At 35.9% G+C, this 22064-nt stretch overlaps 5 protein-coding genes across 11 annotated transcripts; 2 read left to right on the top strand and 3 right to left on the bottom strand.

Annotated features, from left to right (window-relative positions):
- Positions 1-708: 708 nt before the first annotated feature.
- On the bottom strand, positions 709-5244 carry LOC130710550 (nuclear/nucleolar GTPase 2-like). Of its 4 annotated transcripts, XM_057559859.1 has the most exons (9): positions 5152-5244; positions 4505-4588; positions 4284-4336; positions 3338-3674; positions 2956-3241; positions 2058-2240; positions 1884-1975; positions 1666-1789; positions 709-1078 (listed from the first exon to the last, which is right to left on the bottom strand). In XM_057559859.1, the coding sequence occupies exons 5-9, from the start codon at positions 3128-3130 to the stop codon at positions 882-884; spliced, it is 771 nt and encodes a 256-aa protein (XP_057415842.1). In that variant the 5' UTR covers positions 3131-3241; positions 3338-3674; positions 4284-4336; positions 4505-4588; positions 5152-5244; the 3' UTR covers positions 709-881. The 4 variants fall into 4 exon arrangements, with proteins under 4 accessions (XP_057415842.1, XP_057415844.1, XP_057415843.1 ...); XM_057559861.1 differs by having other exon boundaries at positions 1884-1933; positions 3338-4336; XM_057559860.1 differs by lacking the exon at positions 4505-4588 and having other exon boundaries at positions 5152-5228.
- Positions 5245-7163: 1919 nt separating this feature from the next.
- Positions 7164-10049, top strand: LOC130714067 (ras-related protein RABA6b-like). Of its 2 annotated transcripts, none has more exons than XM_057563927.1 (3): positions 7164-7271; positions 7558-7856; positions 9590-10049. In XM_057563927.1, the coding sequence occupies exons 2-3, from the start codon at positions 7636-7638 to the stop codon at positions 10020-10022; spliced, it is 654 nt and encodes a 217-aa protein (XP_057419910.1). In that variant the 5' UTR covers positions 7164-7271; positions 7558-7635; the 3' UTR covers positions 10023-10049. The 2 variants fall into 2 exon arrangements, with proteins under 2 accessions (XP_057419910.1, XP_057419911.1); XM_057563928.1 differs by lacking the exon at positions 7164-7271 and adding an exon at positions 7312-7330.
- Positions 10050-10959: 910 nt separating this feature from the next.
- Positions 10960-15944, top strand: LOC130714064 (golgin candidate 2). Its single transcript, XM_057563921.1, has 10 exons — positions 10960-11152; positions 11306-12271; positions 12486-12596; positions 12750-12809; positions 13190-13247; positions 13683-13732; positions 13871-13960; positions 14624-14749; positions 15025-15072; positions 15163-15944. The coding sequence occupies exons 1-10, from the start codon at positions 11099-11101 to the stop codon at positions 15535-15537; spliced, it is 1938 nt and encodes a 645-aa protein (XP_057419904.1). The 5' UTR covers positions 10960-11098; the 3' UTR covers positions 15538-15944.
- Positions 15945-16518: 574 nt separating this feature from the next.
- On the bottom strand, positions 16519-19042 carry LOC130714065 (uncharacterized). 2 transcript variants are annotated; one of them, XM_057563922.1, is made up of 6 exons: positions 18739-19042; positions 18121-18636; positions 17846-17974; positions 17699-17760; positions 17503-17619; positions 16519-16838 (listed from the first exon to the last, which is right to left on the bottom strand). In XM_057563922.1, exons 1-6 carry the CDS (start codon positions 18787-18789, stop codon positions 16790-16792), a joined length of 924 nt encoding a protein of 307 aa, XP_057419905.1. In that variant the 5' UTR covers positions 18790-19042; the 3' UTR covers positions 16519-16789. The 2 variants fall into 2 exon arrangements, with proteins under 2 accessions (XP_057419905.1, XP_057419906.1); XM_057563923.1 differs by having other exon boundaries at positions 16519-16832; positions 18739-19027.
- On the bottom strand, positions 18496-21354 carry LOC130714066 (peptidyl-prolyl cis-trans isomerase FKBP17-2, chloroplastic). Of its 2 annotated transcripts, XM_057563925.1 has the most exons (4): positions 20958-21354; positions 20439-20483; positions 19974-20341; positions 18496-18636 (listed from the first exon to the last, which is right to left on the bottom strand). In XM_057563925.1, the coding sequence occupies exons 1-3, from the start codon at positions 21308-21310 to the stop codon at positions 19987-19989; spliced, it is 753 nt and encodes a 250-aa protein (XP_057419908.1). In that variant the 5' UTR covers positions 21311-21354; the 3' UTR covers positions 18496-18636; positions 19974-19986. The 2 variants fall into 2 exon arrangements, with proteins under 2 accessions (XP_057419908.1, XP_057419907.1); XM_057563924.1 differs by lacking the exon at positions 18496-18636 and having other exon boundaries at positions 19795-20341; positions 20958-21353.
- Between the last annotated feature and the right edge of the window lie 710 nt (positions 21355-22064).

Below are 22064 nucleotides of genomic sequence, written 5' to 3'. Positions count from 1 at the left end.
AAAAGAGTACCTTCATAATCAGTGGGCTGGGTTGACAAGTCTCACGAGTTGGGTCATCTACGCGGTGGACTAAGAGTTCGCATGTACATAAGGCTTACTTCACAAGGTGACTCAACATGTTAGTTGGATATCCCGCGGTTAGATTGTCATGTTCTCGGTAGGGCGGAGGAGTCCTTTGAGGTCGAGCCAACAACTCACCTATTATACGCTTATCTTCTCATTTGAATAATACTAGTTTCTTTCCTCAACCATTTAGGACTTACGGTTTTATTCCAGAATTTTTTTTTCATAATATTCTAAAAACATTTCTTAATGTGAGTTTGGGGTTAGCATTTGTAAAAGTATTTTTATATGCAATTGATTTTTTGAAGTTAATCTAGACTGAAAATGAAAATGAGTTTAAACAATCAACCATCTTTTTATCCCGTCCTGATATTAAATCATAATCAACCTCTTTACCAAATTTAAAGAGTGAAAATACTCAATTTAATCTCTAAAAGTGTGAGTGCTAATGATTTAGGCGAGTATCCCTCTCACCTTAATTAACTTTTTCTCCCTTCCTCACCCCACTCCACCACCCTTCTCCCACATTCCCACCCTTCTTCTTCCCACCTCCCCCTCAAGCTCAACTTTCCACCATCCACCTCGACCTGCCATAACTTAATATATACACATTTATTATTGCTGACTTACAATAAAAATATTTTATTACGTTAAAATTAGATTTTATACTCGTTTGAATGCAAATGAAAAAATAATTAGGATTGTGATAGTTTGCATCCTTCTCCATATTTAAGGATTGGGAGGTTCAATGTATGCATACATTGTGGGAAGCTAATCAAGTGGCAGATTGTCGGGCTAATTTGGCCCAAGCTCTTGCTTTAGGTGTTCATTATTTTGAGGCTCCTCCCTCTTGCTGTAGAGGACCTTCTTTTCTTTGATTGTACGGGAGTGTCTTTCCCAAGAACTGCTCTAGTGTAGTTACTTTCCCTTTGGGCTTTATCCTCTAAATCTCTAAATGCATCTGCTTCATTAGCTTCTGCAGTTCCACTAGCACCACACTTTTCTTCAAAATCGTCTGCAGAGTGATATAGAAAAATGATTATAACCATAATTACATTAAGATTCAACATTCGATTAAGCAGATAAACTAACATACTGTTGGGTTGGGGGGGAATGGAGGAGAGGGATTCTTTAAGTTGTATGAGGAAGGGAATTAAGGGGACTCAATTTTAGCTCCATTCCAAAATTAGGCGAAATGGAGGGGAGATAAATCATGCGATGAGACTAAATATCCTTACACATATTTTCAAACCCAACATTGTGTTTAGAAGTAAGAAATAAAAAGTAAATTTTGTTTTATTATCCCTGTCTTTCCGAAGATGGTTATCTCCCTTCCCCTCCCTCCCTCCTCTATACCAATCAAAATATCTAATTTAAATACCTCTCCTCCCCGACTCTCCTTTGAACCAAACAGAGAGCATATCATGGATACACCAATGGAAAACGAGAGAAACAAAGTAAGGGTGTGTTTGCATAAGCTAAGAAAACCTTGAATATAATTTCCACATCGCAGTTTTGGAAAACTATTATTTCAATTTAACAAAACACAAAGAATCCAACATGCTAAAGCTAAATCAGAAAGAAGCCAGCCATAAGTTTTACCTTGTGCAGCATCACCTTTCTCAGCTAAGGACTGATAATCACAAGCCAAGAGACAGGGGCACTTCCTTTTAGTCTTAGGTCCAAACACATCATTGAAAGGTCGTAGAACCCTTGGATTTGATTGCTACATTCAAAACTCATTCCCAAATCAACATATATAATAATAGTTATGAACAGTTATATATGCAGGTGAAAATAGTACCAAAAAACAAACCTACCTTTTGCTTTTGGTGAACATTGTAATTACTGGACATGTGACTTTGCAGCCCTGGGAATAACTCAAGATTCACAACATTATTCTTCGCCCTCTCTATTTAATAATTTACATCATTAATTATATGCAATCACAATGAATAAACTTGATGAATTTGTTTATGTAAAACATGACTCACTGGACCAAGGGACTGGATAGGGACAGGGTGGTCGCGGGTAAGGTTTATACATGCAGCGGCGACCGGAGCACACCTCCATCTTCGCGTCATTGCTGCGGTTGGCGTCGAGAGACTGCTTCGATTTTCTGTAGACGTTCACGTTCCTCTCCTTCTTCTCCATTGCAGAGCCAGAGAGAGATCCAACTGTTCTGTTCAATCACAAACTCAGAGAATGACTTGGAGGAAGGGGAAGTTAGGTTTTTAGTTTTACACACTTTTCATTCAACTTTATTTTTTGTATATTGTATATATTATTTTTATTATATTTACGGTTTAATGGGGTTGTCTAAATAACCTATGATAAAGTTTGGGTTAAATAACCCATCATCCAATCACATTGGAGATAAGTGAGTTGGAAATAAATTAATAAATAAAATATAGAAATTTCAACTCACTTATCTCCAATGTAATTGAATGATGAGTTATTTAACCCAAATTTCATCATAGATCATTTAGACAACCCCGATTTAATACAAATGTCATTTTTTGTGGAATTTTTATTTATATGTGATTGGTGGAAATAAATTGGGCTAGCTTAGAATCTTTTTAAATAGGTTTGAGTTATTTAAAAATTTAAAGTTGGCTAGGGTTTGATTTATTGTTGGCATGTCTTTATGAAACTTTTTAAAATATTTTTACCAAACAACTTTTAAGTTGTATAAAAATAAAAATTGACAAATTGCTTCTGACTTTTTTTAAAAGCTCTTGTTTTTATCTTTAACTTAAAAGTAGCTTTTAAGTCCAAAATAAGTTGTGGCTGCAATTTCATCTTTTTCAACTTCATTGTGATTCTCAGCCGCTTAACCTAGTCGGTCTAAACTTTTCCTCATAGCTGTTGCACTCCCGACTTTTCCCTTACCTATTGTTACTGTGCCATTGTGATCTTGTGTCACCTTTCTTTTCTTTTTGAGTTGATTGTTTTCCGTAGGGCTAACATCATCTTCAAGATTGAAATCATCATCATCAGATTCCATAACTCGATGCAGCACATCTGGAGTTGTATTTCTGCCACCAGACTCACTTGGTACACTCATAGCTGGAGTCCATGCATCTTGACTTGTTGCCACTGTCTCCCCAAATATGAATTCCAATTCATCATGAAATTCTAGTCTGTTATATCAAAATTTTGCATACTTAGAATTCTCCTGCATGAGTATGAAAAAGAAATAAGGTATAATCAGTCCTCAACTTCTACCTTGTGCCTTTCAACTAAAAAAATACAAGATATTCACATTACTCACATTCATCTTAGCATCCCACCATGTCGCATCAGCTTCAATAGTACCTGACTGGTTGTTCCATCCCAACCCTGTTTCTTTACCCTTTAGTTGCTTCCATGTAACCCAAACAGTCCTCAAATTGTCCATCTTATTCTTCAATTGCTTTACGGTATAATTTCTAGTAGTTTATTTTTCAAAGTCTTCTCTTATTTCTTCCTATTTCTTAACTTTAAATGCAATTCCCGGTTTTCCACTTTTGCGAATTTCTTCCATACAAAGTTTAAGTAAAGCTTTGGTAATGTATTGATACCACTTTGCATTTTTTCGACTATTTTCAGAATTAGACATAGGGAGTAGGCTGCAATGTATCAGACATTAACTAACTAGTCATTTACGTGTACTTTCAAGTACAAGCATCTATTTATCCATAATAGGTCAACCATTGCATTTTAATATTGCAGAACATAGATGATATATTTGGCAGAATGCATGGAGTGAGCACACTCGCATCGTCCAAATTGCAAAACAGCTCAATCCATAATATAACTATGCTCACCTACACCTAAACCCCCCTCATGTCTGAATAAAGAAACTCACGCCTCATAACCAAGAGACCACAAGAAACATATGACAGCATGCTTTTCATGGACACAAAACACAAAGATGATGAGTACATACAAGAAGTCCAAGAACAAAATAAGACATTAAAAAATACCAAAATCTATTGTCTGTTATTTACCATATAGGCTAGACAACATGCTTGTTGATAAATAACCTGATACAGTGCCATAGATACTCTACCAAAACCTTCACTTGTTTACACTCAAATATTAAGACATTCATATTAACACCACCACACACAGAGAGAGTAGAAATCGGTGATTAAATCCATGAATTTCATAAAGAGATCAAAATAGAAGATATTTAGTAGCGGCGAAAACAAAAGTGAAAGTGATAGAACTAGTACCTATTTATAATCTGGATGGATGGTGTAGAATTGTGCAGCTCTGACTCATAAGTCTACTCCATGGGAAAAATCACAATTAGGGGAAGTAAAATATAAAGAACTAGAAAGTAAAAAAAGAAGAGATTGCAACATACTACTTAGGAAGACATATTTTTTTTTGGGTAAGCCAATATGTATATATTTTTTTGAAGACAGAATTCAATAGTTTTTTAGCATCTTACACTTGTAGTTGGCCCAAGGTTGCAACAATCACATGATTTATAGATCTATAGAAGGAGCAGGTGAAGACTCCTGATAAGCAATTTCTGTTAATGAGTGGGGAACAACTTGCATTATTATAAAGTACATTTCATCCTTGAGGATTTCATTTACAAAGATTGTATGTTAAGTAACCATATAAGCCCGAGGAGAAGCTCAGGTCGCTATACTTCTAACCAAAAGTCCCCATCAGCAAACTATTGGCATAAACATGTAATCCATGTATGATTTATTGATCCTTTACATATAAATAATAAGCACAGGAAGTGCAATTAGAAGTTCCAGTACAGACTCAAAGAAAAAGAAAGAAAGAAACAGAACAAAGGTTGACAAATAGAGGACGCAAAACCAGAGGAACAAAGAAAATAAAACCAGCAAATAACTGGTGTATGACTCAAAAACATATCACAGACCCAGTCCTCCACAGCCTTCCCGGGTTCCAAAACAGCAAACAAATACCCCAGGTCAATTCATTGTTTTGAAAACACAATTGTCCACGGCAATCAAACCAGCACAGAATACAGCAAACAAACCAAGCAAACCAAAGAACCATGGAAGGAAAACCAGTATAGGTTAACAAATACTGCTTAGGAAGACAGTGAAAGCTTACCACACGAGAGTCTATAAGGAAAACGATAGATGAAGCGGCCAGGGTTCCAAGAGGAAGAAAAAATCACGATAGAAACACGTAGGGAAAACTACGACAAAGACAAATAAGTTGGGCCAAAAAAGAAGCTGCTTTTTTTCAAAGCTCCTCCCAATACTTTTTTCTAGAAAGTTACTTTTATCATTTTTCTTAGTAAAAAAAAGTAACTTTTAAGTCAAAGAATTTTTAGTGAAATATGTTTGGCCCAACTTTACCTTAAAAGTGACTTTTAGCTACTGTTTGGTTCAAAGGAGGGGAGGGGAGGGAAGGGATTTTAATGGAGGGGAGGGGAGGGGAGGGGAAGGGAGGGGAAGGATTTTAATATTTATTACGTTTGGTTCATAGGAGGGGAGGGGAGGGAAAATACCTTATTTTTATTTGGTTTATGAGGGGAGGAAGAGATTTTATAATTAAAACTACTTTTATACCCTTTTATATATTTATTTAAATTTAACAACACAATATATAACATCCTTCTTTATCAACAATTATTCTGCATAATTTTAAGCTTCACCCCAACATCACAAATCAGAATTTTTGAGACCTTGCACAGTGATAAAAAAAAGAGAAGGCAAATGCACAAGTTTGGTATCTAGTGTATTAATGTATTAATCATCAAGTTTGGTACTAATTGTGTAAAAAACGTGATTCTCAATTTAGGCATAGGAGAAAGGGCTGAACCTCTTCTTATTACGATATTGAGAAACAAGATTAAGGAGAAAAGGGAGTAACACATCGCAATTTTGAACTAACACAATAAGTAAGAGCGACTAACATGCAACAAACACAATCAAGAGCTTTAGAGTAAGAATAACATGTTTCAGTTTGGCTCCAGTATTTAGAGTAATATATTCCCGACTTTGCATACAGGTCGGGCTGTTCACATGACAAAACTGCTATTCTGGGCAACAAGACGATAGGAGGTGGCGGCGCCGCTGAGAAGGAGGCGGTGGCGGCGGAGAGAGAGAGACCGGAGAGGGGGCTAGCGGTTGGTATGAAGAAGGAAGGAAATAAAAGACATGAAATAAAGAAAGAAAACCCTAGAATAAAAAATTGGAATTTTTAGATTGGTGTAGGGTTATTTTTGTCTGAAATTTATTTCCCCTCCTAATTCCCCCACTTTTGAGGGGAACAAAAAATTGAGGTTGGAGGGATTTTGCTCCCTCCATTTCCCTCCCCCTCCCTCCTAAAGTTTGAACCAAACAAAATTAGATTTTTAAAATCCCTCCCCTCCCCTCCCCTCCCCTCCCCTCCGTTCTCTTCCAACCAAACAATGCGTTAAGTCAAAAATAAGGCTTTCATTTAAGCTTAAGCCTGAAAGCATATTTAAAACTTGTTTTATAATAATACATTTGAATGCCAAAAAAAATATAGGTAAATAGACTAAAATATATTAAAATTATTATATTGTCTAAGTCAAAATAAATTTATTATCAATCTATTTTAAAGAGGTTTATATAACTAAATTATTATATAGTGCAACATGTTTATACATATAAATAAGTAAATAGAACGTAAAAGTGAAAATAATGTAGAAATGTGAATGCGTATAACTCTTATTATTTTGATGATTACAAATGCAACCAACCACAAACATACATGATCACATGTGAAAGTGAAACTATATTTTTCCAAATGAGATATAATTTGGAATCATTACCCTTTGTTCATTTTTTTTTAATTAATAACCACCTTCAGATTCAGATGACTATGATCAAAATTAACAATGTCATTTGATGATCAATCATGTTCTCAAATGATAGCTCAAGTGGTAAGATCTAGGAACATAATGGTGAGGTTTGATAAAGGGTGAAGGGTCCCAGGTTTGAACCCGGTGAATGAATTAATTTACTAACATTTTTAACAACTACCATTTGCCTTATAGAAAAAAAAAAATTGATGACCAATGTGTGTGGTAGTTATGTGCAGAGAGCAGTGAAAAGCCAATATTGGAAGGCCACACCCACACAAGAACGAAATCAGACAGGTGAAACAATACCATTGGACCTTCTTTGAAGATGGAGGCAAACCATGCTTGCCATGGTTTGGCTCATCCACATGGTTAATATTAATAACATCCACAGGTTTGGACAACATGTAGGAAGGACTATTATTCATCATGTCTTTATCGATGGTTTCACATGTAAATACTCGATGCTCTCCAAAAAAACAATACAAAAGAATTGTGTAGTGCCCCCTTAATTAGTTTTATATATACCAACATTATTGTATATAAATATGATCATGACCTTGCACCCGTTTTTTACTTTCTTCCATGCCTGCATACTTCATATATCCAACTATTTTTTTTCTACCCCACATTAATTAGCCTGGTTCCTTCTGAATTTAATTCTTCTATTTGGGTATTAGGAAAAAGTGGGAATTAGAAGGCTTTAGAGAGAGGCGAAGGTAAAGATATATATAGCTAGAGAAGGGTGGTATATTTTGATGATGGCTGATGCATTTGATGAAGAGTGTGATTATCTGTTCAAGACTGTGTTGATTGGTGACTCTGGAGTTGGGAAATCAAATCTGCTGTCAAGGTTTGCAAAAGATGAATTCCGGTTGGATTCGAAGCCCACTATTGGAGTTGAATTTGCTTACAGTAATATCAAGGTCAGAGACAAACTCATCAAAGCTCAGATATGGGATACTGCCGGCCAAGAGAGGTGAGGTCACTCTGGTATTCCTCTGTTTCTTCTTTCATCATTGCCTCATTGGTCAAGTTTTACTTTCTTGTCTCTTTGTTGGTCATCACTTTTAACTTTTATTTATTCATTTTTCTTGCTTTGTTTGTTCGTTTTGCTTTCTTACTCTTTGATCGTTATTTCAAAAAAAAAGTTTGAATGATAATTCATCATGGTTTAAGCTTATAGATCAGAATTCAGTTGCATGGTAGATCTTTCTTCTTTCTCACTTGATTCTGTGTTATGTTTCTTTCGTGTTGTGTCCTGTTTTGATTCTTCCAGTGAAAGGTTAAGGCCTTTTCTTTACTTGCGTTTCAATTTCAAACTGGCTTGCTACATACATGTACGACATTTCCTCACCCCCTCCAACAAACTTCCTCATACTTCCCAGGACCAGGACGTGAGGGGTGATGAAATCTCCTATGTGTACATCCCGAGCTAAATCCAGAGGTGGTGACACCTCGGTGTTACATACCCAACCTAGAAGATGTTGATGTTGTTAGGCTTTTATTCTCTTGTTTATTGGCCTAAAATTAATATAGAAAAAACAGATGGGGAGGGATGGATGAACTTTTTTAAAATCTGTGCACTGTTCATCCGTGATGATCTCAGATTCTCAGTGATTTGATAATTTACGAAAAACATAACTAGATTTATTTCATTCAGTGGGACCCCTGAAGACACTGAGATTAACATGGACTGGATTCCTAGTTTTGATTTGGATTAATGTGTTGTTTGATTCAGAAAAAAAACTTGTTCACGGAAAGGAACACTGCATGTTAAAAAAAGTGTCTTCCCTCTCGCCGTGATTTCCTCCTTTAATTTTCTTTGGATGCTTCATGTATTTAACTTTTGTCCTTTTCCAACTAATTAAAGGGAAATTTCTATATATTTGAATAACAACATTTGCCCTTCATTAAAATTGCTTTTTCCTTGCCACATCTCATAAAAAGAAGTTCACTATTTTGGGCCGCATGCGCGCAATTTCAATTCCTATCTCTTGTTTTTTATATTCCTTGCACTTTCATTTCATCATGAGAAAAGCAGAAAGATGTTCATCTTTCTCTGCAGATGCTAGATTTCTAGCTAATTAAGTACAGTTGAATAATGAATGAACATGCCACTGTACTGTGTTCCATTAATGATGTGAATAATGAAAAATAATTAACTTGAAAGAGTAGTGGTAACGCAATTGATCTTTAGATAGCGTAACTATTGGGCAAATTGGCAATCAATGATCGAGTCAGGTGTAGAAATGCATGTGAGATGATGGTGAAGGTTGTGATGGTGCCAAGTGCCAACCACATAATCAAATTCAAACTAGTTCTTCTTTCTAATCATGTCAAACATCTTAGGCATATTCTAGTCTTAGGAGACAGTCTTCAGACAGATAATTATGAAATCTCACAAAATGACTATGTTAATTACATAAGTTATTATCTCAAGCTTTTCCGCATAATTAATTTTGAGAGTAATATGAATTTTTGAAAATCGATTGTCAATATCAATATAACTACCCTAAAAAGTGATTCTGATAAAAGGAGAAGTGATTCTTAGGCTAACCAACGCGAACCAAATTCACACATAAGTTTTAGCTTTTAAGTGAAACTGCATTTGATAATTATGTGCAAATTGTGAAATCAAACATTCACTTATATTTTGATCTAACAAGGAAAATGCTAAATATTATGTGGATAAAATTATATATGTGGCAGGTTCAGAGCAATCACAAGCTCGTATTACAGAGGAGCCTTGGGGGCAATGGTGGTGTATGACATAACGAGGCGATCAAGCTATGAGAATGTAAGAAACTGGTTATTGGAGCTGAGAGAGTTTGGTGGGGAAGACATGGTGGTTATTCTGGTGGGAAACAAAAGTGATCTGGGTCAATCAAGAGAAGTTGAGAAGGAAGAAGGTAAAGGGTTTGCAGAGACAGAAGGGTTGTGTTTCATGGAAACCTCTGCTCTGAAGAATCTGAACGTTGAGGAAGTGTTCTTAGAAATGATTACAAAGATACTTGACATCACATGCCAGAGAAGTTTGGAAGCCAAAGTTGACGAGAAACCGATTAATGTTTTCAGTGGGAAGGAGATTCATCTAGTGGATGAAGTCACTGCAACTAAACAAGCCACTTGCTGTTCAACATAAAATTTTGAAAGAATCTGAGTGTTTGATTGATTTTTTCTTCCTGTTTTTCACACATTTTCTTCTTACTGGCCTTTCTTGACATGGTCACAAAATATTTTTTCCCCTAATACATAAGTAGCCAACTAAATGTCACAAAACTCAGTCAGATTGAGTGGACTTATCTTTTTAATTTCCTGTTTAAATCAATTAAATGTCACAAATTCACAATAATTTCTTCTACTAAAAATAGCTACATCTTTCTTTACTCATAATTCAAATGTATTCACCTTCTTCGATATTGTTGCCATGAATATGGTGAACTGGCCTCAATCCCTTGGGGCCACCACTATTGAACATAGTTGCATGGATAATTCTAAACTTTAAAACAAATTAATCATTGTGACTACTTAAAACTAATTTGAAACTCAACACTAAAAGATATTTAGGTATTACTCACGGTGAAATGTTGTTATGAACTTTTACCGATGACTTCAGTTCATATTCTGCCAATATTGACATTGTTGGTAATTTTTTACGAAGTTTTCTTAAAACTGTTAGTAAATTGCTGATGGTTAAATTTGTTGCAGAATTATAATTATGTTAGATGTTCGAATACTTTTGATAGCTTAAATCACTAGTGATTTACCGTCGGTTTTAACCACTAGATTATTGATGATAAAAACTGTCGTAATGTTTTTCTAATTATATTACTAGAAATACATTTAGAATCTTCTACTACCACTAAGTGCGTAGATCAAATGAAACAAAAATATTGTAACTTACGTAGAAGTTGTTTGGACAAGGTGATAGTCCAAAAAAATATATAAATTACATATAGGTGAGGTGACCCAAAGAAGCCAATGGGTTTGGGCTTGTGTGGACTGGAAGTTGATACTTTGATTGGGCTGGGGCTGAGGAGGTTGAAGCCCGTTAGTTAGTTGGTGGTTGTGACTCTACCTTCCTTCGTTTCACTCAGTCTCGATCTTGTTCCTTCGTAATTCATTCACCGTTTTGTTCTTCACCATGCAAATTGCAATTGCATCTTACTCTCAGAATAAGAAAAAGAAAGTAATCTTGGAGCATATCGTTTTCCTCTCATGGCGAATTGGATCTCCTCCAAACTCAAAGCCGCAGAGAACATTCTCCATCAGGCAAGTGCAAGTCCAACTACAATTCTAATCATTCTTCGCATTTTCTTCCTTAATTTTAATTTTAATTTTAATTTTAATTTTCATAATCTCTTCTTCTATTCTCTTACGAATTTCGTTTTCCCCTCATTCGTAATTGCGTTTCCAACTGTTCAGATCGATCAGCAAGCAGCCGAATCGCTTCGGAAGAACGAGAAGCTTCGATCCGACGAACTCGGCATTCATGATGCTCCTGCAGCCAAATCAGGGAGCGTCGTCTCTCTCAAGAATCAATTGAAGAAGAAACCCTCCGAAAACAATGACTATCATGGTAAACTGCACAGTGACCCCAATTTTACAACTGCACCCAAATCTAGCCCTACCCCTACCCTCGCAGATGCTGATTGGACTCAACTCCTCAGCTCACCTACTCACTCTATAGCTTCTGCTTCTGGAGGGGATCACGGTAATGGGGCTCGTGGTTTCAACAAAAATGGTAGGAAGCACAAGGATTTATTGCTTTCGGATGTAAAGAGGAATCACAAAACCGGTACCAGTGGTTCAAGGTCTTTGCAGAGGTTAAACTCTGTCAAATTGACTAGAAAAACTAGTGACGATGGGATGGGCTTTACCTCAGAGAGGCATTCAACTGATGGTAAACCTTTGGTTGAGAAGAATGATAAAGCAAATCAACAACACCAGCACACTTTTAATTATAGGGATATTTCTCCACCAGAATCTCTGCAGGAAGACAACAAAACTTTGCCAATGCCCGTGTCTGACCTTGATAATGCTAAGATTGCACCAGATGTTGTTCCTGGTCAGCTTAGAGGTGCAATGAAAGCGAGGCATGGGCTTAATTCACTTTCTGGAAATTCAAAATCTGATGATTTCAAAAGGGGTTCTTCCATCAGTGATGGAAGTTCTGAGTCAGATACAGATTCCGGTTCATCGTATGATTCTGAAAGTGAACATGAGAGGGAGGAAAGGAGAAAGAAGAGGGAAAGGGTCCTGGCGGAGAAAGCAGCAGCTATAGCAATAAATGCTATCAGGGAAAAGGAGAATATGGTGGCCAAATTAGAAGGCGAGAAACAAAGTCTAGAGAAAATACTTGAAGAGCGAGCTTATCAACAAGCCCAAGAGGTAATGTCATGACAGTTCCTAGAAGTGATCTTTATGTTTTCTTTTTTTCTCTTTTACTCTTTTTTGTTATGCTGCATATGCTCAACATGATGTATCTAATGTAGGATATGGATGTTCTTGGTACTTTGGTGGGAAAAGTGTCCTTTTATAGTATAGTAATTTTGCACTTAATTCTTCTTCGTTATTTATCCAATTTTTTTGCTCCTTCCTTTAGGCTTCACAGCTTCAGAACACTACGATGGAAACAATGGAAGCTGTTGAGTTAGAAAAGCAGAAACATAATAATACTAGAATGGAAGTTCTTGCACGTTTAGCGAAACTGGAGGTATGTTAATTTCACGTGTTTAAGCCATTTGCTTATAACAAATATATGATGTATAGCTTACTACAAGTTTTTAGTAAATAATTTATCATGATGTTTTGGTTCTGCAAATATCTAGACAAGCTTGTTATCGATAAATGTCTGGACTGGTTGCAGACTGTTAATGCTGATCTTGCACGATCCCTTGCAGCTGTGCAGTGTAACCTTGAAGTCGAGGTATGTCTATATTCAAAGATGACTAATTTCCACTTCACATGATTACAAGATTAGCAACCGTATAATTAATAAGATAATTAATTTTACCAAACTGACATCATAATGAGTGCTGATAAGAACCAGGTAACTTAAAACCTTATATATGTTATTGACTCTGACTGTGTCTAGAAAAATTTACCAAATACTGCTAGACCAGGAATTGAAAGTTGAACTAAAAGTTATCCAGTCAACTCCAAAGATGTTGTCATTGTAAATGTAGCTTATTGAAGGATTAAAATCAGACCCTTATATTGGAATTGAATTAAACAAATCCTTTGGTCATCCTCATATCTGGCCTAGAGTGTTAAATTATTGTTTGTTAATTATGATTTTTGGACCAGGTTAAACAAGTGGCAGAACTCAGACAGAAGATTGTATCAAAAGAGTTTGTTCATGAAGGTACACTGCCCTTTTTTACGGGACATTGAACAGATAATAGTGTCTTTTCCTGGGACTCATTCTAGCTTGAATGTGCATCAAAACCTTGAAGATTAGTTTTGTGTTTTTAAAAAGGATGTCAAAAGATCAGTATAGGCATATGAAGATAATTTTTAAGCCTGTTGAACAAAGTTGTGCTAAGCTACTGTAGAGATTTCAGGAACCACATGAACTTAGATTTCTCTTTCTCTTGCATGAGAATATCTTTGATGAAAAAAATTCTTTCATTCTGAGCGGTATTCATGGAAATGAAAAAGATCGAATGGTTGTAAAGTGTAAACAGATAGTGAAAATTAAATTATTATGTACTGTTGCAAATGTTAGGGTTCTAGAGTAATCGAGATTATCTTGAAATGAGCTGGTCTGTTAATAGGTTGATCCTTTAACCTTTTGTAGAGCTTAGAAGGAGCATGAATCCTCGTCAAACTGGAGCTTCACGAAATCTAGTAAGTTACACTATTATATTCTGAAACCGGTACATAAATATTTTGGTTTCTTTTGTTTACTTTTCCTGAGCTGTGGATTTTATTAAACTTCTACAATAGGATATTCTTGACTTCTGTTTATCTATACTGATGTTGTAGCTAGCTTCAAAAGGAGTTGAGTTTGAGCGAGAAATTCTTGAGGCAGAGCTTTCTCTAATTAATGATAAAGTTTCACAGCTACAGGAAAAGGTAAGCTTTTAAATTTGTGCACTGAGCTATTTTTGCATCTTTTTCTTTGAAGAGCTATGACATTTCACATGTATTGTATTTCATGATTTTCAGTAGTTTGTGTAGAATTGTCTACCTAGAAATCTGGTGTCCCTCTTTTACACTCGCCATATTAAACTAGTATACAACCCATTCCAATACATCATATAATATTTTAGCAATTGGTTTTTTTTTGGGTCATGCACTCATGCAGTTGGATATTATTCAAAGTTTTAAACCAGTATTATAATGCTTTGCAAGAACCAATTAGGATAGGATATTGATGCGGCTAGAAGGCCCTAAAATGCATAAGAGGTCATTATTGGCCCGTTCCGCTAAAGATTGGCTTGACTCTTCATCTTATAGTGGTTTCTATTGGTATCTTATTCTTGTAATTAGATATCAATATGCTTATGTAAAAAGTTTCCATTCTCATGTGACATAAATATATATATATATATATGTATATATATGTATATATATATATTATGTATATATATATATATTATGTGCTTTAAATATTAATATGATTTTGCGTAAGATTAAACTCCACTGTGTTTTGCATTGGACCTATCAAATTAATGACCCATATGACTTCCATTGGGCATTGGCTATGAAATTATTGCATGTTCTTGTACATTACAGGCTAGGAAGCTGGAAGCTGACATTGAAATGACCAGGAAGGAGATAGAACAACCAACAGAAGTTGAAGTTGAGCTCAAGCGAAGGCTTCATCAAATGACTGATCACTTGATACAGAAACAAGCCAAGGTGTGTCTTCATACATCCCATTGGCTGTAAATTTTATGCAAATGCTCATGAGTTACTGTTTTAGTTCAGACTGGACCAGCCAGTCTGGTCAGTCCTACTGGTTATCAAACCAAAATGACCAACAAAACTGGATCTGGTTTTCAGAATCCAGCAGGTTAAAGTACAAACAATTATTTTGTAAAAAAATAATTAATAATCAAATAAAGAACTGGGGCTTTACTTAATGTCTTTTTTCAGACACCTATATCTATTCAACAGTTTATTCTTATCAACAGGTTGAATCTCTCTCTTCTGAGAAGGCGAGTCTTCAATTCAGAATTGAGGTATGTTTTTTTACAGAGGCTATGATGTTAATTCTCGGAATCACGATATAGACATATAGTTGATTTAAATTTTCATAATTAACCCTGCAGGCAGTATCAAGGCTGCTTGATGAGAACATGTCAGCATCAGGCTCAACAGCTATGAATCCTGCCTCATCATCAAGTGATGTAGAATCAGGAATATGGGAGCTCTCAAACTCAAAGTTGAAGCCTATGCTGAAAGCCAGAATTCATTCTGGCAAGAGACAGCTGGGGTACTTGCTTCAACAATTAGATTATATTTTCGTGGCTGGTGCTGTTTTTTTGAAACGGAATCCAACAGCTAAATTATGGGCTATGATTTACCTTGTTTGCCTTCATTTGTGGGTGATTTATATTCTAACATCACATTCTGGTCCATCAAATGAGGGTAGATCTGGTGCCGTGATCTCATTGGAGAACATTAATAACACCGGAGGAGTATGATTGTGTTGTGATGTGTCACCACTTATATAATTTGCCTCAGCTTTTAGGAGGTGTTCATTACATTTGATATAGTTTGTTACTCCAGGGTACATCAGGGACTCCATCACAGAGTAGCAATGCCCTGCAATATATATTTTTTTTTTGAAAAATGGGTGATTTGGGTTTAAATTTTGATGCTCTGGTCAAATGATGAGTATTGTTTGTAAAGATTTGTTCAAGTAATACGTAATTTGTATGTACAGAGTAAGTGTAGCAACAGGCGCAATAACAGGATGAGCCTCTAGTCATTGGCTTGTAGAGGCGAAATGCAGTTTCATGATTATTATGTCTTGAACTTGTAGAGAAAGGGAAAAGAGGTTCACTTCAGGTGCATTCAATTATTAATAAATATTCATTCATTTCTGTAATGCATTGAAATCTTACTCGATCACATTTCATGATTAAATCATATCATCTCCTCTTAGATTTTATTCAATCTCTATTCGTGTTTTGTTGTATCGATAAATGGAACGCTTAATAAACTCCATTAATCAGCGTCGTAAGTCGTAAGTCTTAAGTCGGGTAACTTGTTGGATAATAAACAGGAAATTAGATTTTGAAAATATGACTGAGCTGTTTTTGTTTTTAATTTTTAAAAACGATTTTTCAAACTTGAGCAAGATATTGACGAATTTCCTTTCTTTCTTTCTTTCTTCTGAATGAGAAAACAGTTATCTAAAACAATGAACGAAATACAGATAAAATGACTGAAAGCAAGTAGACTTGCACCAATGCGACAAAACAATAAGGCACAAAAAAAACTTGGATATCATATATTAGATATATAAGTATGTTCTCTCATTATCTTTATCTAGCACAACACTTAACAATAAACAATGTCGAACTCTAAACTCTAAACTCACTTAAATTCCCAACAAGTCGTCAGCGGGAGAAAAATTAATTAACATACTACAGAATTCAAAAATGATTTTTGCAAGCGAATACAAAAACTATTTTTTTTAACAGAATACAAAAACTAAAAAGTACAGAATATTTGTTTTCAATGTTGGAAAGCTGCGGGTCCAAAATGATAATTGTAAAAGAAGAAAGAAGATGAGAATATTTGCACAACATATTGTATGTATATCTCAAAAAAAGATAACAGCCAAACAATAACATTCATAACAAGGCCTTAAAAGAATATCTGTAAACATGGCAGGCGACCGTGGAAACTGCAACTTCTGGAGGGGGGAAATCCAACAAATTCCAAGAGCTAGCCAATTTTGTGAGCATCACTGCTTTGCCCACTGCTTGTTCTGCACCTTGACCAGACAGTAAATAATTTAATACCATATATTAAGGAATTTTGAAGCATTTCAGATCATTGCAGGCAATAGAATCTGACCCTTCCAAACAATTCAATATCCCTAATAGTTAGAAACTTCAATATTGACATGCAAGCCTGGAGCCTTTGGATCAAGTTTAAAGCTTTAAACACTAAAACTCGTAAGTAAGAAGAGTAGGAAAGTACTAAGTACAAAGGCTACATATATTTTTAAGATTTTTGTATTTGGCTCAGAAAATCTCATCGGAGAAGGTGGATACGGGATTATGGTGAATTAACTACCAGATTTTATGCAATCAGCACTGTCAGCTTCAGCATTCAAATTGCTGGTCCAGGGCATTAGGATGCAGTAACTAATAAGCTTAAAACACTGCCATTGTGTTCTTAATTTATGCTTCCATTATAGTCCAGGGCTTCAGATATTCTAATCTACATAACAGTCATGAATAAAATCCTAAGTGACAATCTCGAGAATTACTCTCTTTTCTTTCCAACAAATGCTACTTGATAAGTCCTTGACATAACTTTAAATATTAATTCTGACAAATACAAAATATCCATGCTCGTGAAATCCAAAATGGCAGAATACAAAAATTTCTGGCAAAAAAAATGTTATGAAAGTGGATGGCCTCGGCTCTCACCAGTTTGGTTCTTGTTGTGGGAGATTACGACTGTAGAATGGAAATTCGAAGAGAAAAATTGTTTTGAACCATGCGGGTAACTTTCCATAGACCGGTGGAGGTAACAGGATTAAAGGGCTGAAACAATAATTTGGTTAGTTGTTTCCCCTTAATGGTACAATGAAAATAAATAATGACATGGATGAGGTAAACTAACCTGGTTCTTTCTTTGTATCTCCTATATCCATCCACATTACCAAATTTCTTATCTGCTGATTCCTGGCTCCATTAAACAATTAATCATGAGGACAGGCAGAAATTGCAGCAGAATTTCAGCAAATTAAGTAAGAACTAAGAAGCAAACCTCAAGCAGCGGAATGCCACTGACAAAAAGAAGCAACAATGTGAGGAAGATTGGTCCAATGATTACTAGCCATTCAGCACCCTTGAGTACAGGTGAAGATGCCACAAAAATCCCCCACCAAAGCAATATCTGAGTTAAGCAGTTTTACACTAGTTATTAATAAAAGATGAGATATCTGAGTTAAGCATTCATGCTCTTAGACAAGCATTAGCTGAGTTATTCTATAAAAGAGGAAGCAATAGATTCATTTGAAAGGAATGAATAATAGTACTAACCTCACCAAAATAGTTAGGATGACGAGAATATTTCCACAGTCCAATATTGCACCACCTCCCTCTAGTTTCTGGGGACTTTTTGAAACGCAGCTTTTGTTGATCTGCTGTACCTTCAATAATAAAGCCTAGAGTCCACATAATCCAGCCTATTATATCCTCAATCTGTAGAAAAGGATTTCTGTCGCTTGCATTAACCAGTGTAACAGGCAAACTCACAGCCCACACCCAGACAGCCTGGAATATCCAAAATATTGCCAATCTACCGAAATTAGTGCGCATTTCATCAAAACGTCTATCCTCTCCCCACTGCAAAATCCTGAATAAGAGGAAAAGGCCGAGGCGGAGACCCCATAAGACAACAAAGAAAGTGAGGACAATCTGTCGAAAATGCCAGGAGGCTTTGAGCAGCAGGGTGAGTAGAGCGATTATAACGAAATTGGTACTTCCGGCGAAATCAGTGACCTTGTCGAATTTGAGGAGTGCAGTGATGATGAAAAACAGGAACTGGTACCCAATCTGCAAAATTAAATTAAAGTAAATTAAATTGAATAAACAGAAGGAAGGAAGGAAGGAAGGAAGGAAGGGGAAGATTGATTGATTGATTGATTGATTGATTACAGTGACAATGGCGGTGAGGCCTAAGAAATGAGAGTCAATCACAGTGCCCATTTTATTTTGTGAGGAGCTCTGCCTCTGAGTAAGATGAAGATAAAAAAGATGAAGATGAAGGGGCAAGTGTGTGTGTGTCTCTACGGTTCAGAATACGACATGTCGTTTGATGAATAAATGGAAACTTCAAACTAGTTTACTTTAATTTACTTGGTAACAACGCAACGCAACACAACGCTGAATTGAATTGAATTCAAGAATCACTGCGAGGCAAGACCATGTCAATGTATGAATGTATGTATGGCTGTGAATCAATGTCAATGTGCGCAGGCACGCAGATTCTTACTATCGACTTTTCAATGCCGTGCCCATCCACTATCCATTCATAAAATGTTGACACGGAAACCAAATCCGTCACAAATTCTTGTCATCATTTTGCCACCTGTTAGCGATGGAAAAGTAATTTGTCCCTAATTCCACATCAAACCGAAGGATTTAGCAACGGAATATTAGAGAAGGGTTTAGTTGAGAGCCACAGAAGCTCCCTCTCAAATATTCGTCACTAGTTCCGCAAACCAATGATCTTGTAACCAAGTAATTTTGACAACTAGGACATGTCAAGAATAAATTATCTCAAATGCTTAAGTTGTTTCCATAAATGACACATGAATAATTATATTTCTAACGCCACAAGTGTCAATTGAGCTTTACCTTTAAACTCGTCAAATCCTATCTTCGCAATTTCTCATTTTTTTAGTTGCTTACGCATTGGCAAAGCATGGATTATCCTTAATAGATCAGTTGCTTGTATTTGAGGCTGGTACTTTTAGTTCTTTGTTTCTTATAACTCACTTTCCTTATAAATGTTTCTATGATTTCAATGTAAACTAAAATTTCCAGGCATCAGTTATAAGAATTTTGATACAATCATAGAGATATATACTGAAATTTGGACTGTCTCAGTCAAGTAACCAAAGAAATGAACGTATCAAGTTAGGATAGCACATGATCTTGAATATATTTAGTTTGAAAGAAATGATAAAATAAAAAATGTCTCACCATCAGTAAGGGAAAGTTCTTGATTGTTAACATGAATACTCTTCAATCCCATCAAAAACGATCACAAAAGAAATGAGAAATTATATATGATAAATGCAGAGCACACAGCATTATTGGATTAAGGAATTATCAACAATGCTCAGCACTAGAGAAAAACTTGATTTGGGCATAATTTACATGCTTACACTTAATCAATCATCAAGCAGGTGCAATGGAAACCTTGTCAACCTCTACAATGTATTCAAGTGTTGCAAGTGGAGGAATTTGCACACCAGAGCCTAAATCAGCACCATTCTCCCTAAATCCCAACTGGGGAGGGACTATTACTTTCCTTTTGCCTCCAGCCTTCATAGTTTTCAGCACATATTCTATCCCTTCACAAACTCCCTTGCTATATGGCCTTGAACCCATTACTAGAGCCAATGGTTTCTTGTCTCCCTCGAATGTATTCACAAATACTTCTCCAGTGCTTTCAACCTTTCCCATGATATCAATCACAACCAAATCACCTGGTCTTGGTGAAGCGCCACCACCAACTTTCAATTCACAGTACCTGTAGTTCAAGAGATTTTGTGTATCAGAAAAATGAGGCATACAATTGCAGTATACAATTTGCATAACTAGTTAAGAGAATATGAAAGATAATGAACCTTATTCCATTAGGAAGTGTCACCTCTTCCTCCTTCTCTACGTCCCTATATACAAAGACAAGAATGGCATTAATCATTGCAAGAAGAACTAACTAAATTATAACCTTTTGCATGTTTGGTTTCACAATATGCACATAATGCAAAACACATTTACTCAGAACTCACAAGTTAAAAGCTCGTGGAGTCTAATCAGAAGTGATTGTAAAACATTTTACAGTGGAATCAAATCAAACATACTATTAGTAGATAGTTTCCATAATATGCGTGGAATCTAAGACACATTTACTCAGAAGTTCAAAGCTCGTAGCGTCTAGCCAGAAGTAATTCTAAAACATTTTGCAGTGGAATCAAACATATAGATAGTTTCGATATCAATTTCCTTAAAGAAGTAATCACATATTTATATTTTCAATGTCATAAGTTTCTGCTGGAGGCTTGGAGCTTAAGGAGTATTAGATGTTTTTTAAGGATGAAAAAGCTCATAATGTGTTTCTACAGGTACTATGATGGAACACAGACCTTGTATTTGCCTCTTGCTGAGAAACCTCTAGGCGAGTCTTAATCTGTTCTGAGACAACACCAAATGCAAGAAAACCAACCCATGCAAGACCAGCTCCTAGCCCGAACCGTCTGGTCAAGGAAGTGGCTATCCAATCTGTGGAATCAACCTTGGTTGATGAAGTGACAGGTTTGATGGGGTTCTGTGGCTGTGCTTTGGCAGTGCCCTGAACTGATTGTGAAGATGACGCAGTTGGGGACTGAGATTGCTGGGGAGGAATTGGTGGAGGTGTTGGTGATGATGAAGCAATGTGATGACTGTTTCTTGTAAGGGGGAGGGAGAAAACTGGTGGGGAACCAAAGAAAGTAGCCATGTTCAAGATGATAATAATTAAGAAATTTGGTTAGTTTAGATACAATTCAAGGAAATCCAAAAGAAATATCTTAAAAGCTGCCCAACCCCACCTTATCCTAATTGTGTGGTCATCCATATAGTGGTTCCATCCATCTTAGCCTTTTGTTAGTTGTTGCAACTGTTGCAATTGGCCGAAAAACTAAGCAACTAACACATAAATTACGTGTTAAGCAGATAACATGTAGTATCCATAGACAGAAATGCTAGCTGGAGGTGCGATATCCTGGAAAAGTAAGAAACAAACTCTTGTTGGCTCTTCTACTGTGCAAGGTTTGTTGCTTGTTATGCTGCTGCCACTCATGCTGTTTGGTTGAGAAATCTGGTTCGTATTGCTGATTCCATTGCTAGGCCACTAAAGCTTTGTTGTGATAATAGTGCAGCTGTGTTCTCCACTAAAAATAATAGGCCAAAATAATAAAACTACTAGTGGCTCTAAGCATTTGCAATTGAAGTATTTGACAGTTAGAGATCTTGTAAAGAAAAATGACATAGTTATATCCATTAAGTGGATTTTGACCGGATTTTAAAATATTTGTGGATAGCCATGGGTACCCAAAACTCATGCACAAATATGAATTTACATATATTTATTCAAATTAAAATTATATTATAAATAAATTTAAGATTAGACTTTACCGTCAATCAATGTTTAAAGGCAAATACTTCTTTCCTACCTTTTTTTTGGGTCTAAGGGTTTTTTTTACCTTTACCAT

This window comes from Lotus japonicus, chromosome 4 (genome assembly GCF_012489685.1).
Source record: "Lotus japonicus ecotype B-129 chromosome 4, LjGifu_v1.2".
NCBI classification, from domain to species: domain Eukaryota; kingdom Viridiplantae; phylum Streptophyta; class Magnoliopsida; order Fabales; family Fabaceae; genus Lotus; species Lotus japonicus.
This window is presented reverse-complemented; position numbering and strand designations above follow the sequence as displayed.

Excerpts from the sequence above, each read along its gene's own strand:
- LOC130710550 (XM_057559859.1), bottom strand. The coding sequence starts at position 3,130 with ATGAGTGTACCAAGTGAGTCTGGTGGCAGAAATACAACTCCAGATGTG. Across the intron at positions 1,976-2,057 it reads CTATCCAGTCCCTTGGTCCA|AGAGGGCGAAGAATAATGTT; the intron begins GTGAGTCATGTT and ends ATTATTAAATAG. Across the intron at positions 1,790-1,883 it reads ATGTTCACCAAAAGCAAAAG|CAATCAAATCCAAGGGTTCT; the intron begins GTAGGTTTGTTT and ends TTTTGAATGTAG.
- LOC130714067 (XM_057563927.1), top strand. The coding sequence starts at position 7,636 with ATGATGGCTGATGCATTTGATGAAGAGTGTGATTATCTGTTCAAGACT. Across the intron at positions 7,857-9,589 it reads GATACTGCCGGCCAAGAGAG|GTTCAGAGCAATCACAAGCT; the intron begins GTGAGGTCACTC and ends TATATGTGGCAG.
- LOC130714064 (XM_057563921.1), top strand. The coding sequence starts at position 11,099 with ATGGCGAATTGGATCTCCTCCAAACTCAAAGCCGCAGAGAACATTCTC. Across the intron at positions 11,153-11,305 it reads CAGAGAACATTCTCCATCAG|ATCGATCAGCAAGCAGCCGA; the intron begins GCAAGTGCAAGT and ends CCAACTGTTCAG. Across the intron at positions 14,750-15,024 it reads TGATACAGAAACAAGCCAAG|GTTGAATCTCTCTCTTCTGA; the intron begins GTGTGTCTTCAT and ends TCTTATCAACAG.
- LOC130714065 (XM_057563922.1), bottom strand. The coding sequence starts at position 18,789 with ATGGGCACTGTGATTGACTCTCATTTCTTAGGCCTCACCGCCATTGTC. Across the intron at positions 18,637-18,738 it reads GCCTCACCGCCATTGTCACT|ATTGGGTACCAGTTCCTGTT; the intron begins GTAATCAATCAA and ends TTAATTTTGCAG. Across the intron at positions 17,761-17,845 it reads GTGGCATTCCGCTGCTTGAG|GAATCAGCAGATAAGAAATT; the intron begins GTTTGCTTCTTA and ends TAATGGAGCCAG.
- LOC130714066 (XM_057563925.1), bottom strand. The coding sequence starts at position 21,310 with ATGGCTACTTTCTTTGGTTCCCCACCAGTTTTCTCCCTCCCCCTTACA. Across the intron at positions 20,484-20,957 it reads CAGCAAGAGGCAAATACAAG|GGACGTAGAGAAGGAGGAAG; the intron begins GTCTGTGTTCCA and ends CTTTGTATATAG. Across the intron at positions 20,342-20,438 it reads ACACTTCCTAATGGAATAAG|GTACTGTGAATTGAAAGTTG; the intron begins GTTCATTATCTT and ends CTTGAACTACAG.